This window comes from Hemitrygon akajei, chromosome 17 (genome assembly GCF_048418815.1).
Source record: "Hemitrygon akajei chromosome 17, sHemAka1.3, whole genome shotgun sequence".
Classification (NCBI taxonomy): Eukaryota; Metazoa; Chordata; class Chondrichthyes; order Myliobatiformes; family Dasyatidae; genus Hemitrygon; species Hemitrygon akajei.
Window position 1 is genome coordinate 57,447,468 of NC_133140.1, and position 27,385 is coordinate 57,474,852.

Sequence of the window (27,385 nt, forward strand, 5' to 3'; positions counted from 1 at the left end):
GTCCATAACACACTCAAAGCTCCATGCAGGTTGACTCTGTGGTTAAGGCGGCATATGATGCATTGGCTTTTATCAATCGTGGGACTGAGTTTAAGAGCTGAGAGGTATTGTTGCAGTTATATAGGACCCTGGTCAGACCCCACTTGGAGTACTGTGCTCAATTCTTGTCACCTCACTACAAGGAGGATGTGGAAACCATAGAAAGGATGCAGAGGAGATTTACAAGGATGTTGCCTGGACTGGGGAGCATGCCTTGTGAGAACAGGTTGACTGAACTCGGCCTTTTCTCTTTGGAGCAACGGAGGATGAGAGGTGACCTGATAGAGGTATAGAAGATAATGATAGGCATTGATCGTGTGGATAGTCAGAGGCTTTTTCCCCAGTGCTGAAATGGCTAGCACGAGAGGTCATAGTTTTAAGACGCTTGGAAGTGGTGAGTGCATGGAATGGGCTGCCAGCGGTGGCTGCGGAAATGATAGGGTCTTTTAAGGGACTCCTAGAAGGATACATGGACCTTAGAAAAATAGAGGGCTTATGGGTAAGCCTAGGTAGTTCTAAAGTAAAGACATGTTCGGCACAGCTTTGTGGGAGAACAGCCTGAATTGTGCTGCAAGTTTTCTATGTTTCTATAATAAACCTGATTCGGAGTTCAAATGTGTAGGAATGAATCTCACTTCAATTTACTTTAATGTCAGTAATGAGATTTTGCCTTGCCTGTGGTACCAGTAGCAACTAGTAAACTCTCCCTTCTTTGTGTATCAAATACTTCAAGCATATTTTAAGTAAATAGTACATTCAAAGTTGATGGCAAACAACTTCACTTATCAGGACAGGTGTAACACACATAATGCAGACCCAAGTATGCCATTGCTTGCTGTGGACTATAGACTTGGCACAAGATTAAGCTTAAATAGATTGCATCTAAAGTTATGAAAATTATTCAGGGCATGTTAATAGTCTTTAAATGTTGGCTCACAACAATACAGATAACTTAGCAAAAGTAGAAAAATAACAATATTTTAAGGAAACAAAATAAACGATTCATAAGAGCAATAACGGGTTAGTGTTTACGGGTTCATGGATGATCAGGAGTATGATGGAGGGGAAGTAACTGTCCATAAAACATTGAGTATGGGTCTTCAGGTTCCTGTAAATGCTAGTAATGAGAAGATGGCATGTTCTGGATTGAAAGAATCCTTTTCAACTTCTAACCTATTGCTAAAGCTCGCCACGTTGAAACACTAGACCCAGATTCTGATGTGTCGTAATGTCAACAGAAAATGAAAACAATTACACACAACACACCTGTTCACATCCTTAAATAGCTACAACTTCTATTTTTAGCTAATAGGCTAACAATAAGACTTATCTCAATGAAAAATTAAAGATTAAATTTTTTTAGTTTAACTTTATTTGCATAAGACAGGTCACAATTTGTATCTACTGAATAGACGTCTTTTTCTGACCCTTCCTCAGTTCAAGTGGGCAACAAATCACATGATCAGACACATGTGGAAGGATGCTCCAGTTTTAAAAATATCAGGAATGTGAAAGAAAAGGGCAGGGAGACATGGCGAGAGAAGCAGGTCATCTTTGATTAGGTTTAGACAGGTTGCCCAGGTGATCCTGATGTTTTTTTAGATTAAACAGGGTAATTAGAGAGAAAACAAAAGAAAATATTTTCTCACTTTTCCAGTTCTGCCCAGGAGTCTTCAACTTGAAAAAAAAATCTTTCTGCAGTTGCTGCCTGATTTGTCTAATTTCTAGCACTTTTTTTAAATTTTGGATTTCAAACATTTGCAACTTCATGATTAAATTGCATTGCTATTTTTGATCCTATTTGTACAAACAAAATTGATAGGCAATATGAGCTGTTGTTCCTCCAACCTGAGAGTGGCCTCAGGCCACAATGACATACCAGATTTGGAATGGGGATATGAATTATAGTGGCTGACCAAGAAATCCCACTTTTTGTGGATGGAGCAGAGGTGCTCGACAAAGTGGTCCTCCAATCTACCCTGGGTCTCAGCAATGTAGAGAAAGCCACATAGTGAGTGCCAGATAGAATAGATGACAACAGATTCATAGGTGAAGTGTTGCCTCACCCGGAAAGACTGTTTGGGGCCCTGAATGGAGGCGAGAGAGGAGTGAATGGACAGCTGTGGCACTTCGGTCACTTGCAGAGTTAAGTGCCAGGAGGGAGATTAGTGGGGAGGGACGTGTGGACAAGGGAATCACAGAGGGAGCGATCCCTGAAAAAAGTAGAGAATAGGAGGCAGGTAAAGGTGCTTGATGGTAGTGCCCTGTTGAAGATGGCAGAAGTTGTGGAGAATGATGTGTTGAACACAGAGGCTCATGGGGTGGTAGGCATGGACAAGAGGCTGTGGGAAGATGGGGAAAGCGTGGATCTCCAGGAAAATGGAGAAGCGGGTGAGGGCAGCATCAATAGTGTGGGAAGGGAAAACTTGTTCTTTGAAGGAAGATGTCTGACGTCTTAGAAAAGAAAGCCTTGGCCTGGAAACAGATGTGGTGGAGATAAGGGAATGGAGAAAAGGGAATAGCATTTTTTTTTAAACTGGAGACAGAGTGGGAAGAGGTATAGTCAGGATAGCCGTGGAAATCAGGAGGTTTTAGTAACAGTTTGTCTCCGGAGATACAGATCGAGGAAGGGGAGAGAGGTGTCAGAAATGGACCAAGAGAATTTAAGGGCAGGGTGGAAATGGGAGGCAAAGTTGATGAGATTGACGAGCTCATTATAGGCATTGTACATAAGGCAGAAGCAATGCAGCTGTCAATGTAGTGCAGAAAGATTTGGGAAACATTACTAGGGAAGGCTTGGAAAGTGGACTGTTCCACATCGCTGACGAATAGGCCTATGCTGGTGTCTGTGGCTACACCATTAGTTTGGAGAAAGTTGGCGGAGCTGAAAGAAAATGTTGAAGGAGTAATTGAGAATTTTCCAGTTTGAATACAGTCCCTCTCCAAAAGGAGTAAAACTACATCTGAATATCAGCGTTGACTCCTTAAGCCTCATCTTGCATTTGAATCTTCTGCACTGCTATTAATGGCTCGATGAATTTTTATTCCATTTCTCAGTTGTTTTCTACAAGAATACGTTTAAAAAATGCTTTCATTTGTTAATTCCAGCCTTGTTGTGAATTCGATATGGGTTTTGACCCTTTGATCTGTTCCCCCAATTCAAGAACACATGATTAGAAGGGCAGTTATTTGGCCATTCAGATCTACTCTACCATTCAATAGTTCACGACCAAACTGCTTGTAACCTCAGCTCCAGACCTCCTCCACCTACTCCCTGTAACCCTTCATCCCCTCACTTCAAAAATCTACTCACTGTTGTAAGAAACATGTTCCTGTGCTTTTTGAGGGGTGGAGTTTCAAGATTCACAAAAAAAATCTCATCTGTCTTAAATGGATGACTATTGATTTTTAAAGAACAACCCCAAGTTATAGATTTTCCCACATGAGAAAACACTCTCCACAAATACCCTCCAGGATCTACAATCCTAGTGAAGGGCTTCCATTGGTCAGTGCCTTTATAAGATCCAAGATGAGCTACTGTAGACAAGGGACCTCAAAGCTTACGTTCCACTAAATAAAAAGATGAATATTTTCCATAAAGAGAAAATGTTAGAAAGACTGAGCCAGTCAGGCAACATCTGTAGAAAGATGAACCTTAAGGCCCTTGGCCTTTAATCAGAACTAAGAAAGTTTTGAGATTTCCAGCATTTGCATTCTTATTGCATAGACCTACACCCCTACAGAGGTTGTTTCACATCAGAAATTTAAATTAAAGAATTAAGTGCTACTTCAAATAAAACCATCTAATGTTAGTTTTCAAAACTTGACATCCTTTATGCAGCTGCTAGGAGAACCCTCTCACAATAATGCAACAGGGTAAAACATTGCTTTTAGCTGGTCTCTAGTCACTGATTCAATTGTCTTGATCCTTGGAAATGATGAAGTGTGGTACACACAAAAAGGCGCCAGTGAAAGAGGATGGGTTGATCTCGTCTTACTGAAGGGAAGCCACTCAGTGAAAGAACTGATGGAATGATATACGAGATGATTCTATTGAACAGCACACAATCTCTGTCCCACAGGAGGCTAGGCAGTTCAATAATAAAACGGTTAAAAATATCAGGTTGCAGCTGAGCATTTCTTCCTCCACAAAATGCAACAGTTGAAGAGATTTTTAAAAATTCACACAAAGTGAATGGTTAGCTCTTTGTCCTTGATCCCGTAATAACTTTTGCCTCTCTTTAAAGAAAGTGTTACTTGCACCTGGCAGAGACCCATCTCAGCAGGAAATGCAGTGCAATTGCAGCTTACATTTCATGGGGATGTTGGCAATACATCAATCAATACAAATCAAAAGGAAACATGATTGACCTAACAAGATTGGGTGGAGTGAGAGAACATTTTACTTTCATAATTGAGGGGGAGGGGACAGTTCAAAGGTTCTAAGAAACAGTGTTATCAAACTAGACTTCTTACTATAAATATTTTAGTTCCACATCAGCAGAATGTGAAGCATTCAATGATTATCAGGATTCTTGTCTGGTTCAGTGAACTCATCGCTTGTCAGTAGAGGACTTTAGACAGTGGATATTTTCACTTCAAAAGATCTCTGGACCTTTGAGGAATTTTCCCCCAGTACATGAGAAGGGTTATTTTTTCACTGCTGACTGCAAACTCCAGACCAATGAAGTTTGCTGACAAATATTATTGTGCAAGTCCAGAACACAGTAATATACCATAACCTGTTTTCTCGGTTCCAACATTATTCAACTGATAACATTTTGAAATTTTGCTTAAGCAACGCAACTACAGAGATCAATATGCAAATAGGCAAGTGCTGTAACATTCCTTTGTGCTAAATTTCATTCCAATCCATCATGCAATTTAATGAGAATTATATGGCTTGTCATAAACAATATTCTTCCCATCATGAACATTTGCTTATCATAGAGTTGGTTAGATCTTCTCCATAGTGTCTTCAGAATACATTTAGACACATTAAATAAATATACAAAGTGATTCAGGCTGATTTACAACGAACACACATTAACTACATTTTTTTTGAGATTCTAAAGCCTGATATAAAATGTAATTTTCAAATCATTTGTGAAACTGGTAGATTGTGAGAGAACTTAGTACGGTATTTGAGTTTGCTGTCCAATGAGATTATAACACAAACAGACATACAGGGCAAATATCATATGTCTGTTTACAGGTAATTAATATTCCAACTATAACTAAGGAACTAACTGCCCCTTTTAAGAAAAGCATGGAATACATATTAACTGCACACAAATTCATTGTTGGCTGAGTCATTGGTGGTGACGAATAGGCATATAGGAGGGAGATTGAAAATTTGGCTGCGTGGTACCACATCAACTTCTCTTTCAACATCAACAAAATCAAACAGTTGCAGGAGGGAGAAACCAGTGTTCCATGAGTCAGATCTCATTAGGAGAATGGAGGTGGATTGGGTCAGTAGCTTTAAATTCTTTATGTCAACACATCAGAGGATCTGCCCTGAGAACAGCACAAAACTCATTACACAGAAGGCACAGCAGCACCTCTCAAACAGAAAAATATACAGCTGCTGAAACTCCCAAGCAACACACAAAATACTGGAGGAACTCAGCAGGCCAGGTAGCTTCTATGGAAAAAGAGTAAACAGTCGACATTTTGGGGTGAGACCCTTCATCAGGACAGGAAAGGAAGACAGGTCAGAGTAAGAAGGCGGGGGGGGGGGGGGGCACTTCCTTCAAACCAAAGGTATAACCGTGGCCACTCCCATGGGTCCTCGTCGGCTATGTGGAACAGTCTATGTTCCAGGCCTACACCAGCATTGCTCCCCAACTCTCCTACACTACATCAATGACTACATTGGTGCTGCTTCCTGCACCCATATAGAGCTCATCAACTTCGCCTCCAACTTCCACCCTGCCCTCAAATTTACTTGGTCCATTTCTGACATCTTTCTCTTTCTTGATCAGTCTCCAGCCCTGGAGACAGTCTATCTACTGATCTCTTTTATAAACCACCTGCACCCATATAGAGCTCATCAACTTCGCCTCCAACTTCCACCCTGCCCTCAAATTTACTTGGTCCATTTCTGACACCTTTCTCTTTCTTGATCAGTCTCCAGCCCTGGAGACAGTCTATCTACTGATCTCTTTTATAAACCAACTGATTCTCTCAGTTTCCTGGACTATTCCTCTTCCCACCTTGTCACTTTTAAAATCATGCCACTCCCTTCTCTCGGTTCCTCCATCTCTACCACATCTGCTCTCAGGATGATGTTTTCATTCCAGAATTAAGGAGATATCCTCCTCCTTCCAAAAACAAAGTTTCCCTTCCTCCACCATCAATGCTGCCCTCACACGCATCACTTCCATTTTGTACACACCTCTCCTCATCCCAACCTCCCACTGCCACACCAGGGATAGGGTTCCTCTTGTCCTCACCTAACATCCCAATAGTCTCTGCATCCAGCACACAACTCTTCGTAGCTTCTGCCATCTCCAACGGGATCTCACCACCAAGCACACCTTTCCCCCTCCACCATTCTCTTGACCACTCGTCCCTCCCCACTGATCTCATTCTTCGTACTTGTCCTTCAAGTGGAACAAGTGCCACACCTGCCCCTATACCTCCTCCCTCATTACCATTTAAGACTCCAAACTGTCCTTCTGGGTGAGGCGACACTTCATCAGCGAGTCTGTTAGAGTTATCTACTGTATCTGGTGCTCCTGGTATGGCTGCCTGTATATAGATGAGACCAAATGTAGATTGGGAGACTGTTTTGTCGAGCACCTATGCTCCATCTGTCAGAAAAAGTGGGATCTCCTGGTGGCTACCCATTTTAATTCTACTTCCAATTCCCATTCTGACATGCCAGTCCATGGCCTCCTCTCACGAAGAGGCCACACTCAATTTGGAGGAGCAACATTTCATGTTCCATCTTGGTAGGCCCCAAACTAATGGCATAAACATCAATTTCTTGAACTTCTGGTAATTGCCCCTCCCACCCCTCCACTCCTTCACCATTCCTGTTTACCCCTCTCACCTCATCTCCTTACCTGCCCATCCTTCCTTCTGGTGCTCCTCCCCCTTCCCTTTCATCCATTCCTATCAGATTCCCCTCCTCCGGCCCTCAACTCTTTCACCAATTAACTTCCCAGGTCTTTACTTCACCCCTCCCCCTCTGTTTCATCTATCACCTGCCACCTTGTAGTTCTTCCTCCCTTCCTCCCACCTTCTTACTCTAACCTCTCATTTTCTCTTGTAGATTTTCTCTTGTTCAAGGTGATTTATAGTAACTTTGAACTTGTTAACAGCACACATTGCACACAGAGGAGACATAATGGAAGGCTCATCCCCAGAGTCTATGAGTAGAATTAAAAAAATAAGACAGGTGTAATCACTTTGGTTGGATTATTCTATAAAAGCCCCAGTAGCTGCTAAACATGAGGAAACAGATGTGCAGTCAGATTAGGGAAAGGCGTGAAAACAAAACAGGTTTGTGGTGGGACTTCAACTTCTCTAAAATAGACTGGGATTTCCTTAGTACAAGAGGTTTAGACGGAGCAGAACCTGTTGGGTGCAGGAAGTTTTCATATCAAAATGTACATAGTCCATTGAGAAGAGGAGCAATATTGGACCTGGTGTGGGCTAACGAGTCCAGCAAAGTGGCTGAACTTTGGGAGAACAGTTAGAAAACAGTAACCACAACTCTAATTTTTAAGATGGCTATAGTTAAGGACAAGTATGAACACAGGGAGAGTGCCAAATTGGAGCAGGGCAATTAGATGGCAACTAAGGAGGCTGTTTTTGGGCAAGTCCACATGACATATGAAGAGTGTTTACAGACCAACTGCACAGAGTACAGCACAGTTCTGATCCAGTAAGAGTTAAGGAAGCCTTAGATTTCAAGAAATGGTGAACTTAGTCAAGAAGAGAAAGCAAGCACATGTAAGGTTTAGGAAGCCAAAGTCAAACAGAGCCCTTGGGGATTACAAGGAAGCCAGAAAAGAACTCATGAAGGGAATTAGGAGCACTAGGCAGGGTCATGAGAAGTCCTTGGCAAGTAGGATTAAAGGAAATCCGAAGGCATTCTATAAATATATCAAGAATAAGAGCATAACACTTAAAATCAACCCCAAACTTTGGCTCTCTATTTCCCTCTATAGAAGTTGCCTGACCCCAAGGTCCTCCAGCATTTAGCTTTACTTCATCTGGGCCAATACTTTTTGAAAACTAATTGCCATTAGAAAAGATAAAAGTGGCAGCCAATCTGTGTTGGGCCAAGTCACACAAGCAGCAGCATGCTGAAGACCAGGCAATCTACTTTAACAATGCTGAATGAGGGTACATTTGGTCAGAATTATGAGAATGTCATCCATGACTTCAAATATGTTCCCTATGATTCATAAGCTTACTGGGGAAGGAAATAATGTTGCATTTACTTAGTACTGCAGTGGACTGTCAACCTTAGACATTGGGTTCAAGTCCCTTTGTAGAAAGTTTGAGCGCAAGTCTACCTTTCTTTCTTAAATGAGAGCACTAAGCAACAAATGAATGATTCTTTTACTCCTCCACTTCATTTAAACAAATTTCCTGTGGAGATTTTGGCCTCTACCTTTTCTACTAAAAAGTGACACTTCACAATTACCAATTTTAAGGCTTGTTGCCTGTTAAATATCTACAGAATTTTTACAATCTTGTGATTTCCTAATTATTGTCTTTGTTGGTGACATTAACTGCCACACACCAACAATTTGGTGTGAAACTGTGCTGTTAATTCCCGAATCCATATATTTTATGTGAATTGAAATCAGCAGTTTCAGCATCCATCCTTGTTGGGCACCACTTTCCATTCCACCTCACCCCAGGCATCTGCCTTTAAACTTAATCCATTCTGCTCTTTGTAAACCCACTCACCATCTGAACACATTTTACCAATTAGTTAACTTCCATATAATCGTCCCCTGGGATCTGAGGGGTACCCTTTTTACCCAGACAGCGGGGATTACCTAAAATACACTACCTGAGAAAAGTGGAAGCAGAGTCACTAATGGCATTTAAGTGTTTAAACAAGCACTGGATTGCCAAGGCATAGAAGGCAAAGGGCCAAGTGCTGGAAGGTGGGATTAATTCAGAGATGTGCTCACTGGTTAGCATAGATCAGATGGGCTGAATAGTTTGTTTCCATGTGGTATGTCATTATTATAAAGTCACCCCACTAACTACCTCACGTATCATTACATCTGCTTCAAAGGCCATTAAGCAGGAGATGGTATTTCAATGATGCCATCACTTGTCTTCAGATTCTCGATCAAACACTTCTCACCTTTCCTCCTTGTAAGGTTTGTCATTTATTGGAACAGAGGTAGCAAGTCTGAACTGTCAGCTGTGATAGCAATCAACTCTCTCAAATGGCTTAAGTGCATCAGCTTCTGACTCAAAAGCAAGAATGTTAGCCACAGAACTGGTTTCCTCTAGTGTACATGTACAAGAGATACTGATATTAAAAATATCTGATTAATTTCATTATACCAAGGAATAGTAGTACCAATGCCCCAATTCATTATAAAATTCTCCTGTTCATTTTCCATCAATTCCAAATCACTATTTGAAACAGAATACTTCTGCTAAGTGAACGTATAGTACATTGTTAGATCTTGTGTTTTAGACAGACACTTACCTGCTTTTCTGTACATAATGGAGGGGATATTTTCTTCTTTGGATCTAAAATAAAATGGAAAAAAGTTACAAACACCAAAAAATGGGACATGATTCATCAGTAATTCAAATATTGTTATATTAATTTGATGGTTTCATCATCATGGTAACTGTCTTCATCCAATCTTAGATGGGCTATGATGGATAAGACAAATACGTCTTATCCATATTTGCCCCACCCTCTCCACAACACAAAACAAACTGGTTTTCTCAACTCCTGTAATACTAAATAGAAGTCTTTCAACACAAAATAATGTTTTAATTTACATGTGGCCCAGCATAGTCAGCATTTCCAAGAACTTGTTTTTGCTTCACATTCCAGCATCTGCAGTTCCTTTGATTGTTAAATAATTGGCTCTTACTTTCTCTTCAACATACACCATCTTCAGATTCAGATTATTGTCATTTATAAACCACAAATACAATGCAGTTAAAAAATGAGACAACATTCTCCGGAATGATATCACGAAAAGCACAAAACAGACCACACAAGAAAAACCACATAACGCTTGGTAACCCCCAATCCAGAGAGGCTGCTGCATATCGATATCGCGCTACCGTCTTAGCACGTTCCCCGGAAAGGAACTACAAACCTTAAGCTACAAGACCTACACAAAACCACATAGTTAAATATAGTTATAGTTAACATAGTTTCAACAGTGCATACAATACCATAATTGATAAAAGACTAACTGACAAAGACCACATAATTATAACAGCTTCAACAGTGCAAAGCAATACTGTAATCTGATAAAGAGCTGTCCATGGCACGATTTAAAAGAAAGGTCTCAAAATCCCTAAAGCCCATCATCTCACGCAGACGGTAGAAGGAAGGAAAACTCTTCCTGCCATGAACCTCCAGTGCCGCAGCTTGCCAATACAGCACTTTGAGAGCTCTGACCACAGCCAACTCCGAGTCCGTCCGAAAACTTCGAGCCTCCGACCAGCCCTCTGACACCGAGCACCATCTCTGCCGAGCGCTTCGATCCCGGCACCGGCTGCCAAGCAAAAGGCAAAGCCGAGGATTCGGGGCCTTCCTCCCGGAGATTTTTCCCAATTGTACAGTAGCGGAGGCAGCGAAACAGAAATTTCAAAAGTTTCACCAGATGTTCTTCTGTGCTTCACATGTCCGTCTCCATCAAATCAGGATTGTACACGGCCCCTACTTACAGATAACAGATATTCATTCCTGGAGTGGCCGCTGGGTGCTGCGTCGCGCCACCATCTTGCAATGAAGAATCTTGGACAGTGTGAAGGCAAATCTGGACATTTTCAATTTCACATTATGATGGAATTGTCCTCCAAAAGATAGTGCACTGGTAAGAAGATCTTTGTGGCTGCAAAATTGTTCTTTGGTGGACTAGAACATCTTTGACGATTTTCCAGTACTTGATGCCAACTACTTCCATCTCATGTACTTACAGCTTCAAGTAAGTGCACAACAAACTAAGATTAAAAAGTGTACTTAAACAACTCCGCATTTGGGTCCTGCAAAGTTGGTAAAATATTGTGCACCACTGACTATCTGATATAAATTACATTGTCTTATATAATCTTACTATTTCATGTATATTAGGTGTGACCACAATTAAACTTGTCCAACTAGCAGGAGTTACTCAAGTTTTTAAACTCAATTTCTTCCCAACTTTGAGCTCTGATATTTGGCTCTTCAATGAATAAGAAATTGACCTCAATTTCCCGAATCTTTAACACCATGTTTGATCCTTGTATATACCTTTACAGCCATCTTTTAAGATATTACATTCAGAATACACAAATTGCACCCGGGTTATGAATGCCCTACTTACTTATGGGCACTCAAATGTATGCACAAGCTCTCTGAATACAATTCAATTCAAAAGCTTACATTCAATCTAATGAACGTCATTTGATGCCATTTCTCAGAATATTGTGGAGTTATGGTTACCTTATTGAGTGAGGGTTTTTTCTTTAAATGTATTTTCTGACTGATGGCCAAAATTAACTTAGGGATGTTGAAAACATGGCCCATTCTTTACTGGAGATTGCCTGCACTGTCCTTAGAAGTGACACAGGCATATCATCAGAAAATTCAGCAATCCCTCCAAATGAATTCCAATTTTGCAAGCCCACCTAGAGACATCTTCCACCACAATAATTGGTAAACCAAAATCATCACCACCCTGGAACACCAGGTGTAGCGTTTTCCCAGCGCTCAAAAATTCTCCTGACAGTGACCATTCTTCCTAAAGTTAGTAAATGAACAGCTTGACATGGGCACCTGCACAAATAAAGCAGCAATCTGCAACATTGTTGATTTGCTTCTGGCAAAGGAATTAATTCCTTGTACATTTGGTTCCATCTCCATGGAACTCAACAACAGCTTTCAAAATGATTTCCACAAATAAGGCATCTTGAACTTAGGTTAGTGATTGTGCCAGATGTATCAAAGCCCATTTTCTGGGTAAAATTAGTTTCTTTTTTCATTCACTGCTTGTACATTCCATTCTAGAATGTTAATAGCTTGAAAAGGGCACGTCCGTCAATTCTATGCAGGATTTTGATCATCACAACCCACGTGCTGCCTCCAAAACCTGCTCGAGTCTGAGCTGCCAATTTCTGAAAATGGGTTCAATGGCAAGAAACTCAATCCTGGGACTTTGCACTTGCAGGCTCTTCTCCTCTCTCTCCCCTCCCCCCAATCTTCCTTCACTCCCACTGCACTCAGCCATGAAAATCACCGTTTTCCAAAGACTTGATTTTCAAGATTCACCCCCATCCCCGCTGCTCTTACTTTGCAACCATGGACAAATTACCCAGAGTGCTATGAGATGTTCTATTTAGGTGTAATGCTGATACCAGCAACCCCCACCATGTCAGAACTGAAAATGATCCATAGTGCCAATACAATATAGCTTGGACCATGCTTGGTGAAATCTAACCATAATACTGACAAGACACAGGGAGCTTCAAAGTGTGCAGTTCTTTCTATCCAGGAGTAAGGCACATGATGTTTACTTCACATCTACAGAAGAAGCCACTGTCTCCTACTCTCACCTGATTTAGTTATTATTTACTGTATCAACATTCTACAGCGATAGAAATGCAAAGTAGAAACGAGGTAAACTGCAATTTACAATTGGTCAGGTTTAACCCTGACATTGGCCATTAAAGGTCAAATTCCAGTCCGAGCAGCTCACACACACACACTTCCACCATGAATGATTATCTTTGCAACTCAGACCAAATTTTAAATCTTCTCCCAGTAGCAATTTTAAAACAAAAATCAATCTCTGAAACCCACTTGTGATTTCTGAATTACAATTAATATTCAATTTTCATCATTTTAACAGATTACACTAACCAAGGAACATGATTTACTTTCTACTCTTCAGTTATGCTGTACAAATACAAGATTCAAGATTGTTTAATGCCATTTCCTGTACACAAGGAGAATGAAATAATTTTTACTGTGAATCTGATACAGCCCAAAAAAAGTGAAGATAAAGAACACAATAATTTACTTATTTAATAATAATAAAACACAATGACTAAAAATACACAAACTAATTTATATTCATAGATTGATTACATACCCATAAAATGACACTATGCTGTATATGTGACTGACAGGAAGATGTTGTTTCTCATGTTTTATAAAGAAAGTCTGATTATAATAATTATAATATCTCAAACACAAGAAAATCTGCAGCTGATGGAAATCCCTCCACTATCAACACTGACTTCAGTCCCATCTCTTCCATCTCCCGTATGCCTGCCCTCACTCCATTCTCACACTGCCACACCAAGGATAGGGTTCGTCTTGTCCTCACTTACTAGTCCACTAGCCTCTGTGTCCAGCATCTCCACTGGGATCCTACCAAGCACATCTTTCTATCCTTCTACCCCCACCACACCCCAGGGATTGGCTGTATGAGACTCCTTTGTCCCCTCATCCCTCCTCACTGATATCCCTCCTGGAAGTTACCCTTGGAAGTGGAACAAGCGCCCCTACATCTCCTCCCTCACTACCATTCAATGCCTCAACTGGTCCTTTCAGATGAGGTGACACTTCACCTGAGAGTCTGTTGGGTCATCTACCGTATCCAATGTTTCCAGTGTGGCCTTCTGTATATTGGTAAGACCCAACATAGATTGGGAGACCATTTCACCGAACACCTACGTTCCATCTACCAGAAAAACCGTGATCTCCCAATAGCCACCCTTGTCAATTCCACTTCCCATTCCCAGTCAGACATGTCTGTCCATAGCCTCCTTCATTGACACAATGAGGCCACACTCAAGCTGAAGGAACAACACCTCATCTTCCATCTGGGTAGCCTCCAAGCTAATGGCATGTACACTGATTTCTCGAACTTCTGGTAATTGACAATTCACCATTCCCCTGTCCCATTTCCCTCTCTCACCTTAACTCCTTACTTGCCCATCCCCCCGTGTTTCTCCTCTTTTCCTTTCTTCCAACGTCTTCTGTCCTCTACTAGCAGATCCCCTCATCTGTTATAGACTGTCAGGTATATGGTTGAAGGACGGTTGTAGTTCGGAGCTGAACGTCCAAGGTTACGTGTTGTATCGGAGGGATAGGAAGGTAGGCAGAGGGGGAGGTGTGGCTCTGCTGGTAAAGAATAGCATCAAATCAGTAGAAAGATGAGATATAGCTTTGGAAGATGTTGAATCCTTGTGGGTCAAGTTAAGAAACTGCAACGGTAAAAGAACCCAGTTATATACAGGCCTCCCAATAGTAGCTGGGATGTGGACCACAGATTACAACGGGAAATAGAAAAGGCATGTCAAAAGGGCAATGTTATGATATTTATGGGAGACTACTGAGGAAGGTGCAGGATAGATATATTCCAAAAACAGATACTCAAATGGCAAAATAGTTCAACCATGGCTGTCAAGGAAAGTCAAAGCAAAAGAGAGCATATAACAAAGCAAAAATTAATGGGCAGACAGAGGATTGGGAAGCTTTTAAAAACCTACAGAGAACAACTAAAAGAATCGTTAGATGGGAAAAGATGAAATATGAAAGTAAGCTAGCAAACAGTTTCAAAGTGGACAGTAAAAGCTTTTTCAAGTATGTAAAAAAAAAAGCTATGAGAGTGGATATAGGACCACTAGAAAATGAGGCTGGAGAAATAACGGGAAATGGCAGATGAACTAAACGACTATTTTGCATTAGTCTTCACTGTGGAAGACATTAGCAGTATGCTAGATGTTGAAGGGTGTAAGGGAAGAAAAGTGAGTGCAGTTACTATTAAAGGGAGAAGGTGCTCAAAAAGCTGAAAGACTCAAGGGTATACAAATCACCCAGATCAGATGAAATGCACCCTAGAGTTCTGAAAGAGGTAGCAGTAGAGATTGTGGAGGCATTAGTAATAATCTTTCAAAAATCATTGGACTCTGCAATTTTCTTGGACCATGCCAAATATCACGCCACTCTTTAGGGAGGAACATAGCAGAAAGGAAATTATAGGCAGTTAGCCTGACCTCAGTGGTTGGGAAGATGCTGGAATCAATTGTTAAGAATGAAGTTATGGAGTACTTGGTGATACAAGACAAGATCAAACAAAGTCAGCGTGGTTTCCATGTGGAAAATCTTGCTTGATGAACCTGTTGGAATTCTTTGAGGAGATTACAAATAGGATAGATAAAGGGGATGCAGTGCATGTTGTATATTTGGACTTTTAGAAAACCTTTGACAAGGTGCCACACGCAAAGTTGCTTACCAAGTTAAGAGCCCATGATATTACAGGAAAGTTACTGACATGGTTAGGACATTGGCCGATTGGTAGGAGGCAGCAAGTGGGAATAAAAGGATCCTTTTCTGGTTGGCTGCTGGTCACTAGTGGTGTTCCACAGGGGTTGGTGTTGCGAACTCTTCTTTTTGTGCTGTATATCAATGATTTAGATGATGGAATAGATGCCTTAGTTGCCAAGTTTGCAGATTATATGACAATTGATGGAGGGTCAGGCGGTGTTGAGGAAACAGGTAGGCTGCAGAAGGACTTGCACAGATTAGGAGAATGGGCAAGAAAGTGGTAAATGAATACAATGTTGGAAAACACATGGTCATGCACTTTGGTTGTAGAAATAAATGTGCAGACTATTTTCTAAATGAGGAGAAAATCCAGAGATGCAAAGGGTTTTGGGAGTCCTTGTGCAGAACAACCTAAAGGTTAACTTTCAGGAAGAGTCCATGGTGGGGGAAGGCAAATGCAATATTAGTATTCATAAAGAGATCTAGAATACAAGAGCAAGGGTGTGATGCTGAGGCTTTATAAAGGCACTGGTGAGGCCTCACCTTGAGTACTGTGAATAGTTTTAGGTTCCTCATTTGAGAAGCTATGTGCTGTCATTGGAGAGGATTCTGAGGAGATTCACAAGGATAATTCCATGAATGAAAGGGTTATCATACGAGCAACATTCCATTGCTCTGGGTCTGTACTCGCTGTGGAAAGGATGTTTCCCCATGGTGGGAGCAGGGAGCATCTAGGACAAGAGGGCACAGCCACAGGATAGAGGGGTATCCGTTTAAAACAGATGCAGATAAATTTCTTTAGCCAAAGGGTGAATTTGTGCAACTTGTTACGAAAGGCAGCAGTGGAGGCCAGGTCATTGGGTGTCGTTAAGGCAGAGATTGATAGGTTCTTGATTGGACTCAGCATCAAAGGTTACGAGGAGAAGGCCAGGAAATGGGGCTGTGTGGTGGGGGGGGGGGGGGTAGAAAAGTAAAGTATCAGCCATGATTGAGTGGTGGAGCAGACTGAATGGGCTAGATGGTCTAATTCTGCTCCAATGTTTTATGGTTTTAATCTTTTTGACCAATTTCCCAGCTCTTTACTTCACCCTAGTATTTCTTCCTCCCCCAACTTTCTTACTCTGACTTCTCAGCTTTCTTTCGGGTCCTGATGAAGGGTCTCAGCCCAAAACGTCGACTGTTTACTCTTTTCCATAAATAATTTCTAATCGTTTCTCAGTTTGAAAGAATCACTACAAGGTTATCTTACTGTAACTCTAATCTTTGAGATGTGGCAACTACATGTAGGATTCAAGCCAAGAGTTTTTATTGGGTCCAGAAGCTGCATTCAGTGACGAAGCATTTTCATTTTCTGCTGATTTTTGGGGAAAATAACAACCTGCAAAAATCCAATTATTACTGCATTTGTAGAAGGGATGATGGCCATTCACATCATCAAGTCTATAGCAGCTGAATCTAAAAGCATTCTAGCCAGTCCCACATCTTTTCCCCCATAGCCCTGCAATTTTGTTTCCTTTCAAATACCCATTGAAATTTGTTGTGAATCTATCAGAATAGAAGCTGTGGCAGAGCATTCCATATCCTAAACACACGTTGTATAACTTAGCCCCCCCTCCTCGTATGGCAACTTACTTCATAAGTGCAGATAAACAGCAGTTCCCTGTTAACCTGCCAGTACTTTAAAAACTTTAAGCTTAGTTAGGTACTGATTGTATGGATAGTCAGAGGCTTTTTTCCCCCAGGGCTGGAATAGCTGACATGAGAGGGCACAGTTTTAAGGTACACACACGCCTGCTGACGATGGTGGTGGGGGCGGATACAATAGGGTCCTTTAAGAGTCTCCTGGTTAGGTACATAGAGCTTAGAAAAATAGAGGGCCATGGGTAACCCTAGGTAATTTCTAAAGTACATGCTCAGAACAGTATTGTGGGCCGAAGGGCCTGTAGGTTTTTTATGTTTTAGGTACATCTTGTTTATAACAATTCCATGCAGGTTTCTTAATTAATCCACACAGCCAGTGACTGCTCAGTCTGCCTTGAATGTGTAGTTTCTAGAGCTAGCGCCACTGCAGAGATTAAATGGATAGCTCTGTAGAACAATGCAGCAGAGTATGGGCCCTTTGACCCACAATATTGTGCTAACATTTTAACCTGCTATAAAATCAATCTATTCCCTCCCTCCAGCACAGCTATCCCTCCATTATTTCATCTACACGTCCATTAAAGAATTGAATATCCCAAAGTGTCTGACTCTCTCACCTTACCTGGCAGTACATTCCATGCACCCCTGACATCCCCCTTGTACTGCCCTCCAACCCAATTTATTTGTGTTTCTTAGAATTAAGAATGATTATTTTTTTTAAATCTAAGGTGGCAAGATAGCACAATAGTCAGTGCATCGCTTTACAGAGCCAGAAGGATCTAATTCTTGCCACTGCCTCTAGGAGTTTGTCCATTTCCTCCCATCAGCATGTGAGTTTCGTCTAGATATTCTGGTTTCCTCCCGTATTCCAAAGCCAAATGGTTAGGGTTAGTGAGTGGTAAGCATGCTATGCTGGCACCAGAAATGTGGCAATATTTGCGGGCTACTCATCACAATCCTCACCGACTTGAATTGACACAACGCAACTCATTTCACTGTATGGTTCAATGTTTTGGTGTACAAATGGCAAATAGAGCTAATATTTTTATCTTTCTATTTTAATAATTTTCTTCATTTTCTTCTTTACTGCTGAATCACCAGTCAAATCCGTGAAGGATCTTGCCTCATCTTTGCTGGTCAGTGTATTGCTTTGCACCTTCAGCCTTTCAATCTATACTGTAGCATCAACTTAGGTTTTGGAACTTCTACGAATTTCCAGAACAACAAACATCTTCTGGAGCCGTGGGTAAATATAAAAAAAAATGCTTCCATGCACGTTAGCTGGCTCTTAAAGTCTAGTAACAATTGACTACTAACTTCAGTTAAAGTTTCAATCTTTCTACTTCATGGATTAGATTTAATGCAATATAATTTTGTTTGCTCTGTTCTTAAATGCAGAGCAACAGGATTGACAGCAGACTGCTTATTACTATTTAGTTAATCACTTCATCTTTTTCCCTTCCTCTTATTTTCTTCATTTTTCCCTCCAGCACAGTGTGCTACTGGATTTCAGCAGACCAGGCAGCACCTATGGAAAAAACTACAGTCAACATTTTGGACCAAAACCTCAGAATTAAGTACAATTTTTTTTTTGGGTATTGTGTAAAGGGGCAATTTTATGAATACTTAAATGATTTCCTTCAGTTCTGATCCCAAATAGTTGCCAGTTGCACAGAATAATAATAATAATAATGACCAGTAATTTTGCCATTTTTATTACTGCAAGCATCCAGTCAATAATAGTCCAACCCAAGTGTTGTTTTATGAAGCTGCTACTTCGTAGGGTTTATAAAATACTATGACTAAGGGTTTTAATATTTACAACTAATCATGAATAAACTTTGCAAAGTAGTTCTTTAATTAAAATAACATTAGCAAACAAGTTTTTCTATATGAAAGGCATTCAAGAATACAAAAGGTTTGTAGGAAAACAGGTTTTGTTGGCACCAAGATCAAAGTTGTTTGATATCACAACTATAACTGTCCCAGTTGTCTATCATTTCATGAATGCCAATTTAATCCAAGCAGACTTAAAACAAGAATTTATTTTCTGAGTTTGGAACACAAAGCAAAATAGCTATTTTAGATTTGTTTGTATGACAAGTTTAAGTGTCTGATAAATAGTGAGGACACACAGGTTACTTGACAAAGAAAAATAACCTTAATCGATTGACTGGCAATGGTCATTACATTTTTCACTGTTTAGTTTGTCTGCACTAAGATTTTATATCTGCACCCCAGTAAGTCTGCAAACATGTTTCTTTATTGCACTGTAATTCAGATTTCATAATACTGTAATATAGGACATCAGGACCAGCCCTGATGAAAGGTCTCAGCCCGAGATGTTGACTGTTTACTCTTTTCTATTGATGCTGCCTGCTCTGCTAAGTTCCTCCAGCATATTGTGCATGCTGCATCATGTAAAATGATCTTCTAAATAACAAATACTGTTGTTTTCATAAACAAATCATACAATCACTGAAGGTGTTGAAAAGTGTCCCTGATTGGTAGCTACTTTCCAACAAGATCTGGATCTCATTATATAAACTTTGAATACATTTGATACTGGAGTAAACAATACAAACAACTAAACAATGACACAAAAAGTATAGGAACAAGGCAATCTAATTTATTTTATTTCATAGTTGCAGAAATCAGTCAAATTTTCAAACTTTACTCTTAAATGGCTTAGGATGCTAATAAATGACTCCCAGCTACAACGTACGGTGAAGGTGATGAACCACTACAGCTACGTCAGGAGAACTTGTGCACAATTAAGAATACATATCCATATTATAATTGCTTAACGATAAATCTTTATTCTAATTTATTCGTGATTTGCATGGGAATATGGTAGCATGACTAGTAAGTTTGCAGAGGACACCAAAATTGGTGGTATAATGGACAGTGAAGGTGGTTTACAACAGGATCTAGGACAATGGGAAAAGTCGGCAAGGGAAAGGCAGGAATTTAACTCAGACGTTGGGAAGTGATACCTTTTGGGAACTGAAAGCAGGGTAGGGTTACACAGTACATGCCATGGCTCTGGGGGAGTATAGCTAAATGGATAGAGTTAGGGATACAAACATAGTTCCCTGAAAGCTGTAGACAGGGTAGCAAAGGCAGCACTTGGCATGTTTCTTTCATTGATTGGCATTTTGAGTACAGGAGTTTGACATCATGTCAGGGCTGTATACAACATTGGCAAGACTGCATACCAAGAATGGAACTGGTTTAAAAATCCTGTGGCATTACAGGAAAGATACTGGCATGGATAGAGGAATGGCTGACAGGTAGGAGGCAGTTCCGGTCACTATAAGGACTGATTAAGCTAGAGAAAGTGCAGAGATGTTGCTACTCTGCACTTATAAAAGACTGCATAGACAGGGACCATTTTCCCTGGAGTCAAAGAGGCTCAAGGATGACTTTATAGAGGTTTATAAAACCTATAGATAGGGCAGACAGTCAGAGTTCATTTCACAGGGTAAAGGAATCCAAAATGAGAGGGCAAGTATTTCCACACAGAAAGCGATGGGTATATGGAATGAGTCGCTAGAGACAGGTGCAACTGAATATTTAAAAGACACGAGATGCATGTGTGAATTGAAAAAGTTTGGAGAGATATGGATCAACTGCAGGCAAATTGGATTAGTTTAGGTAGGTTTACTTCGGTCAGGATGAATGCCAAAGGAAGACACAAAATGCTGGAGGGGGTCTGCAGGTCAGGCAGCATGTGTGGAAACGAATAAACAGTTGCTGTTTCAGGCAGTCTTTCCCTCAGGACTGGAGAAGCACAAATACTTGAGGATCTGTTTTCATGTGATATAATTAGGACTTCTGCATTTGACCTTAACTTACAAAAATACGTTAAAATTTACAGAAATTTTCAAAAACAGTTAACAAATCACAACCTTTCTAATTGAATGGATGAATTATAACTATGAAAATGTTTACATTGTGAGGATATGGATCTTCAAGGATAAAACTTTCAGTGATTGATATTTAGATTGGCTGTGAGATCAGGCTGGCTTTATTCAATACTTCTCGTTGGCAGTAGAAAAATTACCTCTAGGTCTCAGCAAAGTTCCAAAAGCTCCCAAAAGCTTAAAATAATCTTTTGCTAGCCCAAAATAACTCGTCATTCTAAAAATATTTAAGAATCAAGTATGGAACTGGTTTAAAAACCTTATGATGTTATAGGAAAGATACTGGCATGGATAGAGGAATGGCTGACAGGCAGGAGGCAGCAAGTGGGAATAAAGGGGGCATTTTCTGGTTGGCTGCCAGTGACTAGTGGTGTTCCTCAGGGGTCAGTATTGGGACTGCTACTTTTCACATTATTTGTCAGTGATTTAGAGAGTAGAATTGATGGCTTTGTGGCAAAGTTTGCAGATGATACAAAGATATGTGGAGGGGTAGGTAGCACTAAGGAAGCAATGCGATTGCAGCAGGACTTAGACAAAATGGAAGAATGGGCAAAAAAAGTGGCAGATGAAATACAGTATTGGGAAATGTATGATAATGCATGTTGGTAAAAGAAACAATAGTGCAGACTATCTAAATGGGGAGAAAATTCAAACATCAGAGGTGCAAGGGGACATGGGAGCCCTCGTGCAAGACTCCCAGAAGGTTAATTCACAGATTGAGTCTGTGGTAAAGAGGCAAAGCAAAGTCCGCATTTATTTCAAGGGGAATAGAATATGAAAGCAAGGAGATAATGCTAGTGCTTTATAAGAACTGTCCAGGCCATACTGGGAGTATTGTCAATAGTTTTGGGCCCCATATCTTGTAAAGGATATGCTGTCCTGGAAGAGAGTCCAGAGGAGGTTCACAAGGATGATTCTGGGAACGAAGGGGTTAACATCTGAGGAGCGTTTGGCAGCTTTGGGCCTGTACTCACCAGAATTTAGAAGAATGCGGGGGTGGGGGGGGGGGTAGAAAGAATCTCATTGAAATCTACCAAGTGTTGAAAGGACTACACAAGGTGGATGTCTCCTCTGGTGGTGCTGGGGGGGGGGGGGGGGGGTATCCAGAACTAAAGGCCACAGCCTCAAAATTGAGGGGCAACCTTTAAGAACAGAGGTAAGGAGGATTTTTTTTTAAAAACCAGTGGTGAATCTGTGGAATGCCCTGCCACAGACTACGGCGGAAGCCAAGTCCGTAGGTATATTTAAAACAGAAGTTGATAGTTTCCTGATTGGTCAGGGCATCAAAGCATATGGCAAGAAGGCAGGTGAACGGGGTTGAGTGGAATCCAGGAACACCTGTGATGGAATGGTGGGGCAGACTTGATGGGCTGAATGGCCCAATACTGCTCCAATGTCTTATGGTCTAACAGATGTTTTGTGCATATAGTTTTAAATTGGAAGTAAAAAGTTAATTCGTTTGTACATTATTGTAGTGGATACCATGAGCACTCAAAAGTTGTAATCCAATATTTTTGTTGTAATACTAGGTCAAGTTTCCCATGTAAATAAGCAACTGAAAGCAACATCTATTCTGTTCACAAATTTAGCAAAATTGGACATTGGAGGACTAAAAAAAAATCAACCATATGCTCCAAAGTTGCAGGGAAAAAGGCAGGAGAATTGGGTTGAGAGGGATAATAAATCAGGCATGATGAAACGGCAGAGCAGCTCCGGCCAAATGGCTTAATTCTGCTCCTATGTCTAATGGTCTTAATACCATTAGCATACATAATGAAATTTGTTGTTTTGGGGCAGCAATCCATTGCAATACACAACAACAACTATTGTAAAAGACAAAACAACTCAAAATACACTCATGTGGATGAAATCTCAGTATTGTTCCATTTTGTAAACCATTTATTCCCCTGGAGGTGAGTGAACAGAGTTCTGAAATCCTCTGAGCTCCACATTTATTAGAACCAACTTAATCCCAGCCAGTACTTTTGAACCAGCATGTCAAGGAATCAATACGCGTCTCTGAATCATGCCATAAAAATCACAACCTTAACCCTTTTCGGATTCATTGTCAAGGAGCTGAAGGAAACAAAAAATTTCGACAATTTCATACAGCAGGTGGCAGAATGGAGATGGATGTTACATGTCAGGAAAATAAAAAAAATTAAGAGCGAAGTAGGATTCCGATTGCTTTGCTCTTTCCAAGGGACAGAATCTATATTTTCCTGTCATTCTTAGACACACAGCTACCATAAATAAGAGGCAACAATCCACACAGTTCTCTGATAACAACACTCCTGAACTGGCTGCAAGAGGCAGGACAGGTTCCCGAATTTCCATTACACTGAGGAGCTGTTATTCTTTCTTGACAATCAGCATCGATAATTTGTTGGAGTTAGAAAGGGAAACTACTTGCGATTAATCCATTAAAAAAAGAGGCCAAGTTAAATGCACAATTCCTACGTGCCTCTTGGCGGTTGTTTTTCCGCCAAGTGGCAGTGACAAAAGCCTCAAAGCAAATCACTGTCAATTAAAAGCATAAGTAATAAACAGTCACCCCGCACCGGGCAGCACTGCTCTTCTGTACTGGATGTAAGAAACTGCCTTCATTTTATCCTCCGTTTCTAACATCCAAAACAACGTGCTGTTAGTAATAGAATGCAAGCTGTGATCCATTCAGGAAATCAGAAGGTACTATTCAAAAGTATGAAAAAGTTATGACTTAATAACTGCTCTGTAAATGCCTTCAGGATAACTCAAAATATTATATAATTAGTTCTTGTTCAGTCAGTTCTTCACCTGATCCAGTTATTCTGGCAGAATATTTCAAAATCCCTTGAAGCATTTAACAAACCTTAAATTGAAAGATTAAAACAAGTTGGTAGAATATAATGCGTGCGTACTGTATATATATATATATATTAACTTACTGCAGAAAAAAATAAAGTGGAGTAATTAAGACAAACGGAGAGCTACAAGTTTGTTTTTGTAATTAATCCTCTGCCTAGGATTTATAGAATTTAGAATTTGAAAAGCTGAAACGATTTTGGCATATGGATTTCAAAAGCAATTTATATTAAAAGTCAATTTGTACCTCGGTGTTGGTAAATCCATCCCAGTAAAAACACTCGAACCTCAGGTTTGAAAACGATTCGCAAAATATACATTTTATTACATTATGTTTAACACAAACACGCTTACGTGCTAAGGCAATATTTAGTTTTTGCTTGGTCCTACACATGGAACTGGTGAAGAATCGGTGTTTACTCGGCGACTATACTTTTTGAAGCTCTATTATAAAGTACTGCGCAGGGTATCCATTTCATGAGTACGTTAACGAGGCAAAATTATAACCCCAAGCTATGTTGGGAGATGGTCAGCATCTCCGGGGTGGATGAAGCAAGTCGCTACAGATTGGGTTTTCCTTAACAGTTCTTGTGGCACGGCTAGTTTCTCTGATCGGTTAGATTTTAGCTTTAATTGTGGTACGTGGAACAGTATCAAAGTAATAGGAGTCGACATTTAATCAGGTCGGTGTGATGTGGTTACCTGCTGGTGTAACCGAGTACCCGGCCTGGTTTGGTCCCTACCTGCATGCGAGGGCCTCCTCTGCTCCTCGCAGAGGGACACGGTGCCATCCCGATGCAGAAGGATAGCTGCGAGCTCCCGGACGCGGCCGACGCGCACCTGTTCCCGGGGCCAGTCTCTGTGCAGGGATCGGCAGCACTGGTAACACACCGCCCAAGCTTGTTCTTCATTGATCGGCTGCTCGTAGGCTCTCAGGATCTCATCCAAGGACAAAACCTGCAACTCCAGCACGTCGCTGGAGCCGGCGACCTGCTGCTCGGATTCCCCATCACTGGCTGACCGGGCCATCTCTCCTTCGCCTTCTCATTTCCACTTCTCAGCGTTCCTCCGGGTTTCCACAACAGCGAGTCGCAGCCTCAGTCCGCAGCTCCAGTGTCAATCAGCAGGCACCATGTGATCGTCCCGCTCTGGGCCAGCCCAGCCTCCTAAACACCCAGCGGAATGGGAGGAGAAAAGCCAAAAGGACAAAAGTAATCAGGCGGCTGAGATTGGAACCGACTGGCTGTGGAAAGTATTCCCCAAACTGGTAACTTGGGCGTTGACTGCTCGACTCGCCATAATCTTTTCTGTCAGCAGTAAGCATCCGCCTAATCTATGGTACATGCGGCATCCTTGTAATCCACGGCGGAAATACCGAGCAACATCCAGGCAGGACTGTCTCTCATTAGCGAGAAATGATACCAAACATTGGCACTTCCAACATCAACACATACACAGTGGTGTTGGAACTCAACATCTATGGAAATGAATAAACAGTCGACGTTTCAAACTGAGACCCTTCTTCAGGATTGGAAGAGAAGGGGGAAGACGCCAGAATTTTAAAAAAGGTGTTGGAGGGGGTTAGGCGATGGATTAGCTAGAATGTGAAACCAGGTGGGTGGGAAAGGTGGTTTTTTTAAAAAAAGAGGGCAGGTAAAGAAAGACCAGATAGAAAAGAGTGGACCATGAGAGAAAGGGAAGGAGGGGCACTAGGGGGAGGTGAGGAGAAGGGATAGAGGCCAGAGTGGGGAATAGAGGTGGCAAGGAAGGAAAAAATACCAGAATGGGAAATTGATCTTCATGCCATTAATTTGGAGGCACTATTCCAAAGATGGAATACAATGTATTGCTCCCCCACCCTTAAAGTGGTCTCTTTGACGCAATAAAGGCAGCCATGGACCAACATGTCGGAAAGGGAATGGGGACAGGAATTAAAATGGTTGACCACCAGGAAGTTCTGCTTTTGGCATATAGAGTGTAGTTGCTCAAAGTGGGCCCCTAATTTAAGTCAGGTCTCACCAATATATAGTGGAGGCCACATTGGGAGCACCGGCTACAGTGGATGACCCCAACAGATTCACAGATGAAGTGTTGCCTCACCTGGAAAGACTGCTTGGGGTCTTGAATGGAGGCATGGGAGGAGGTGAATGGACAGGTGGAGCATTTCTGTAGCTTGCAGGGATATGTACCAGAGGGGAGATTAGTGGGGAAAGACAAATGGACAAGGGAATCATGGAGGAACAATCCCTACAGATAGTGGAGAGTGGGGAAGTGGTTCAAGATGTGGTTGCTGGTGGGATCCCATTGAAGATGGCAGAGGTTGTGGAGAATTATGTGCTGGATGCAGAGGCTCGGGGGGGTGGTAAGTGAGGATAAGGGGAACTCTATCCCTGTTAAGGATGAGATGAGGTTAAGGCGGTGAGATGAGTGTGGATGTTCGAGAAATGGAGGAGATGCGGGTGAGGACAGGGTCAATGGCAGAGGAAGGGAAACACTGTTTCTTGAAGGAGTAAGGAAAGCATCATCCTAGGAACATATGTAGTGAAGACAGTAGAACTGAAAAAGGAGGAATAACTTTTTTAATAAACACGAGTTAGGATGGGAAGTCATAGTTAAGATAGGCATGGGAATTGGTAGGTTTATAAAAGATGTTGGTAAACAGTTTTTCTCCAGAGATGGAAACAGATTGAAAAAAAGGGAGGGAGGTGTCACAAATAGACCAAGTAAATTTGAAGGCAAGGTGGAAGTTGGAGGCAAAGTTGATGAAATTCATGAGCTCAGCAATGGTGCATGCCTCCCATCACCTTTTTATCCGGGTGTCTACCCCCTTCATTTCCAGTCCTGTAGCTGTGTGTCAGCCCAAGATGTCGACTTATTGATTTTCATAAATGCTGTCCAACCTGCTGAGTTCCTCCAGCAGTTTGTGTGTGTTGCTCTAGATTTCCAGCATCTGCAGAATCTCTTGTATTTATGAACTGCCAATATCAAGCCCCTTTGATTCAGAAGTCCACATAGACCCTTGCAACGTGTACTTCTCAAAATGTGGCAGCAAGTAACTTTCAAGTACTGCCGAATAGATCAAACAAAATGATACCAAAGACCATTCCCATTTCAACATGGAAGTCCATGGCCTCCTCTCCTCCTGTGATGAGGCCATACTCTGGTTGGAGGAGCAACACCTTGTATTCTGTCTGGGCAGCCTCCAACCTGATGGCATCAACATAGATTTCCTCAAAGTTCTGGTAATTGTCTCCTGCCCCCACCCCTTCACCATTCTCCCATTCCCCTTCTCCTCCTAACCTGCCTAATCACTTCCTTCTGATGCTCCTTCTCCTTCCCTCTCCCCCATGATCTTCTACTCTTTACAATCAGATTCCCCCTTTTCCAGCCCTTTTATCTTTCACCTATTAACTTCCTAGCTCTTTACTTCACCCCTCCACAC

The 27,385-nt window shown here is 41.3% G+C and overlaps 1 protein-coding gene across 3 annotated transcripts in view; it reads right to left on the reverse strand.

The window, feature by feature from the left end:
* The window catches only part of spire2 (spire-type actin nucleation factor 2), an 82,178-nt gene extending 56,968 nt beyond the window's left edge, over positions 1–25,210 (reverse strand). For 2 of the 3 annotated variants that reach the window (XM_073070207.1, XM_073070205.1), the window contains exons 1-2: positions 24,687–25,209; positions 9,737–9,780 (exon numbers count right to left, since the gene is read on the reverse strand). In XM_073070207.1, coding sequence (XP_072926308.1) covers positions 9,737–9,780; positions 24,687–24,972 — 330 coding nt within the window. In that variant the 5' untranslated portion in view covers positions 24,973–25,209. Of the gene's footprint in view, positions 1–9,736; positions 9,781–24,686 lie in introns of all 3 variants that reach the window. The other variant, XM_073070206.1, reaches the window with a different exon arrangement.
* Between the last annotated feature and the right edge of the window lie 2,175 nt (positions 25,211–27,385).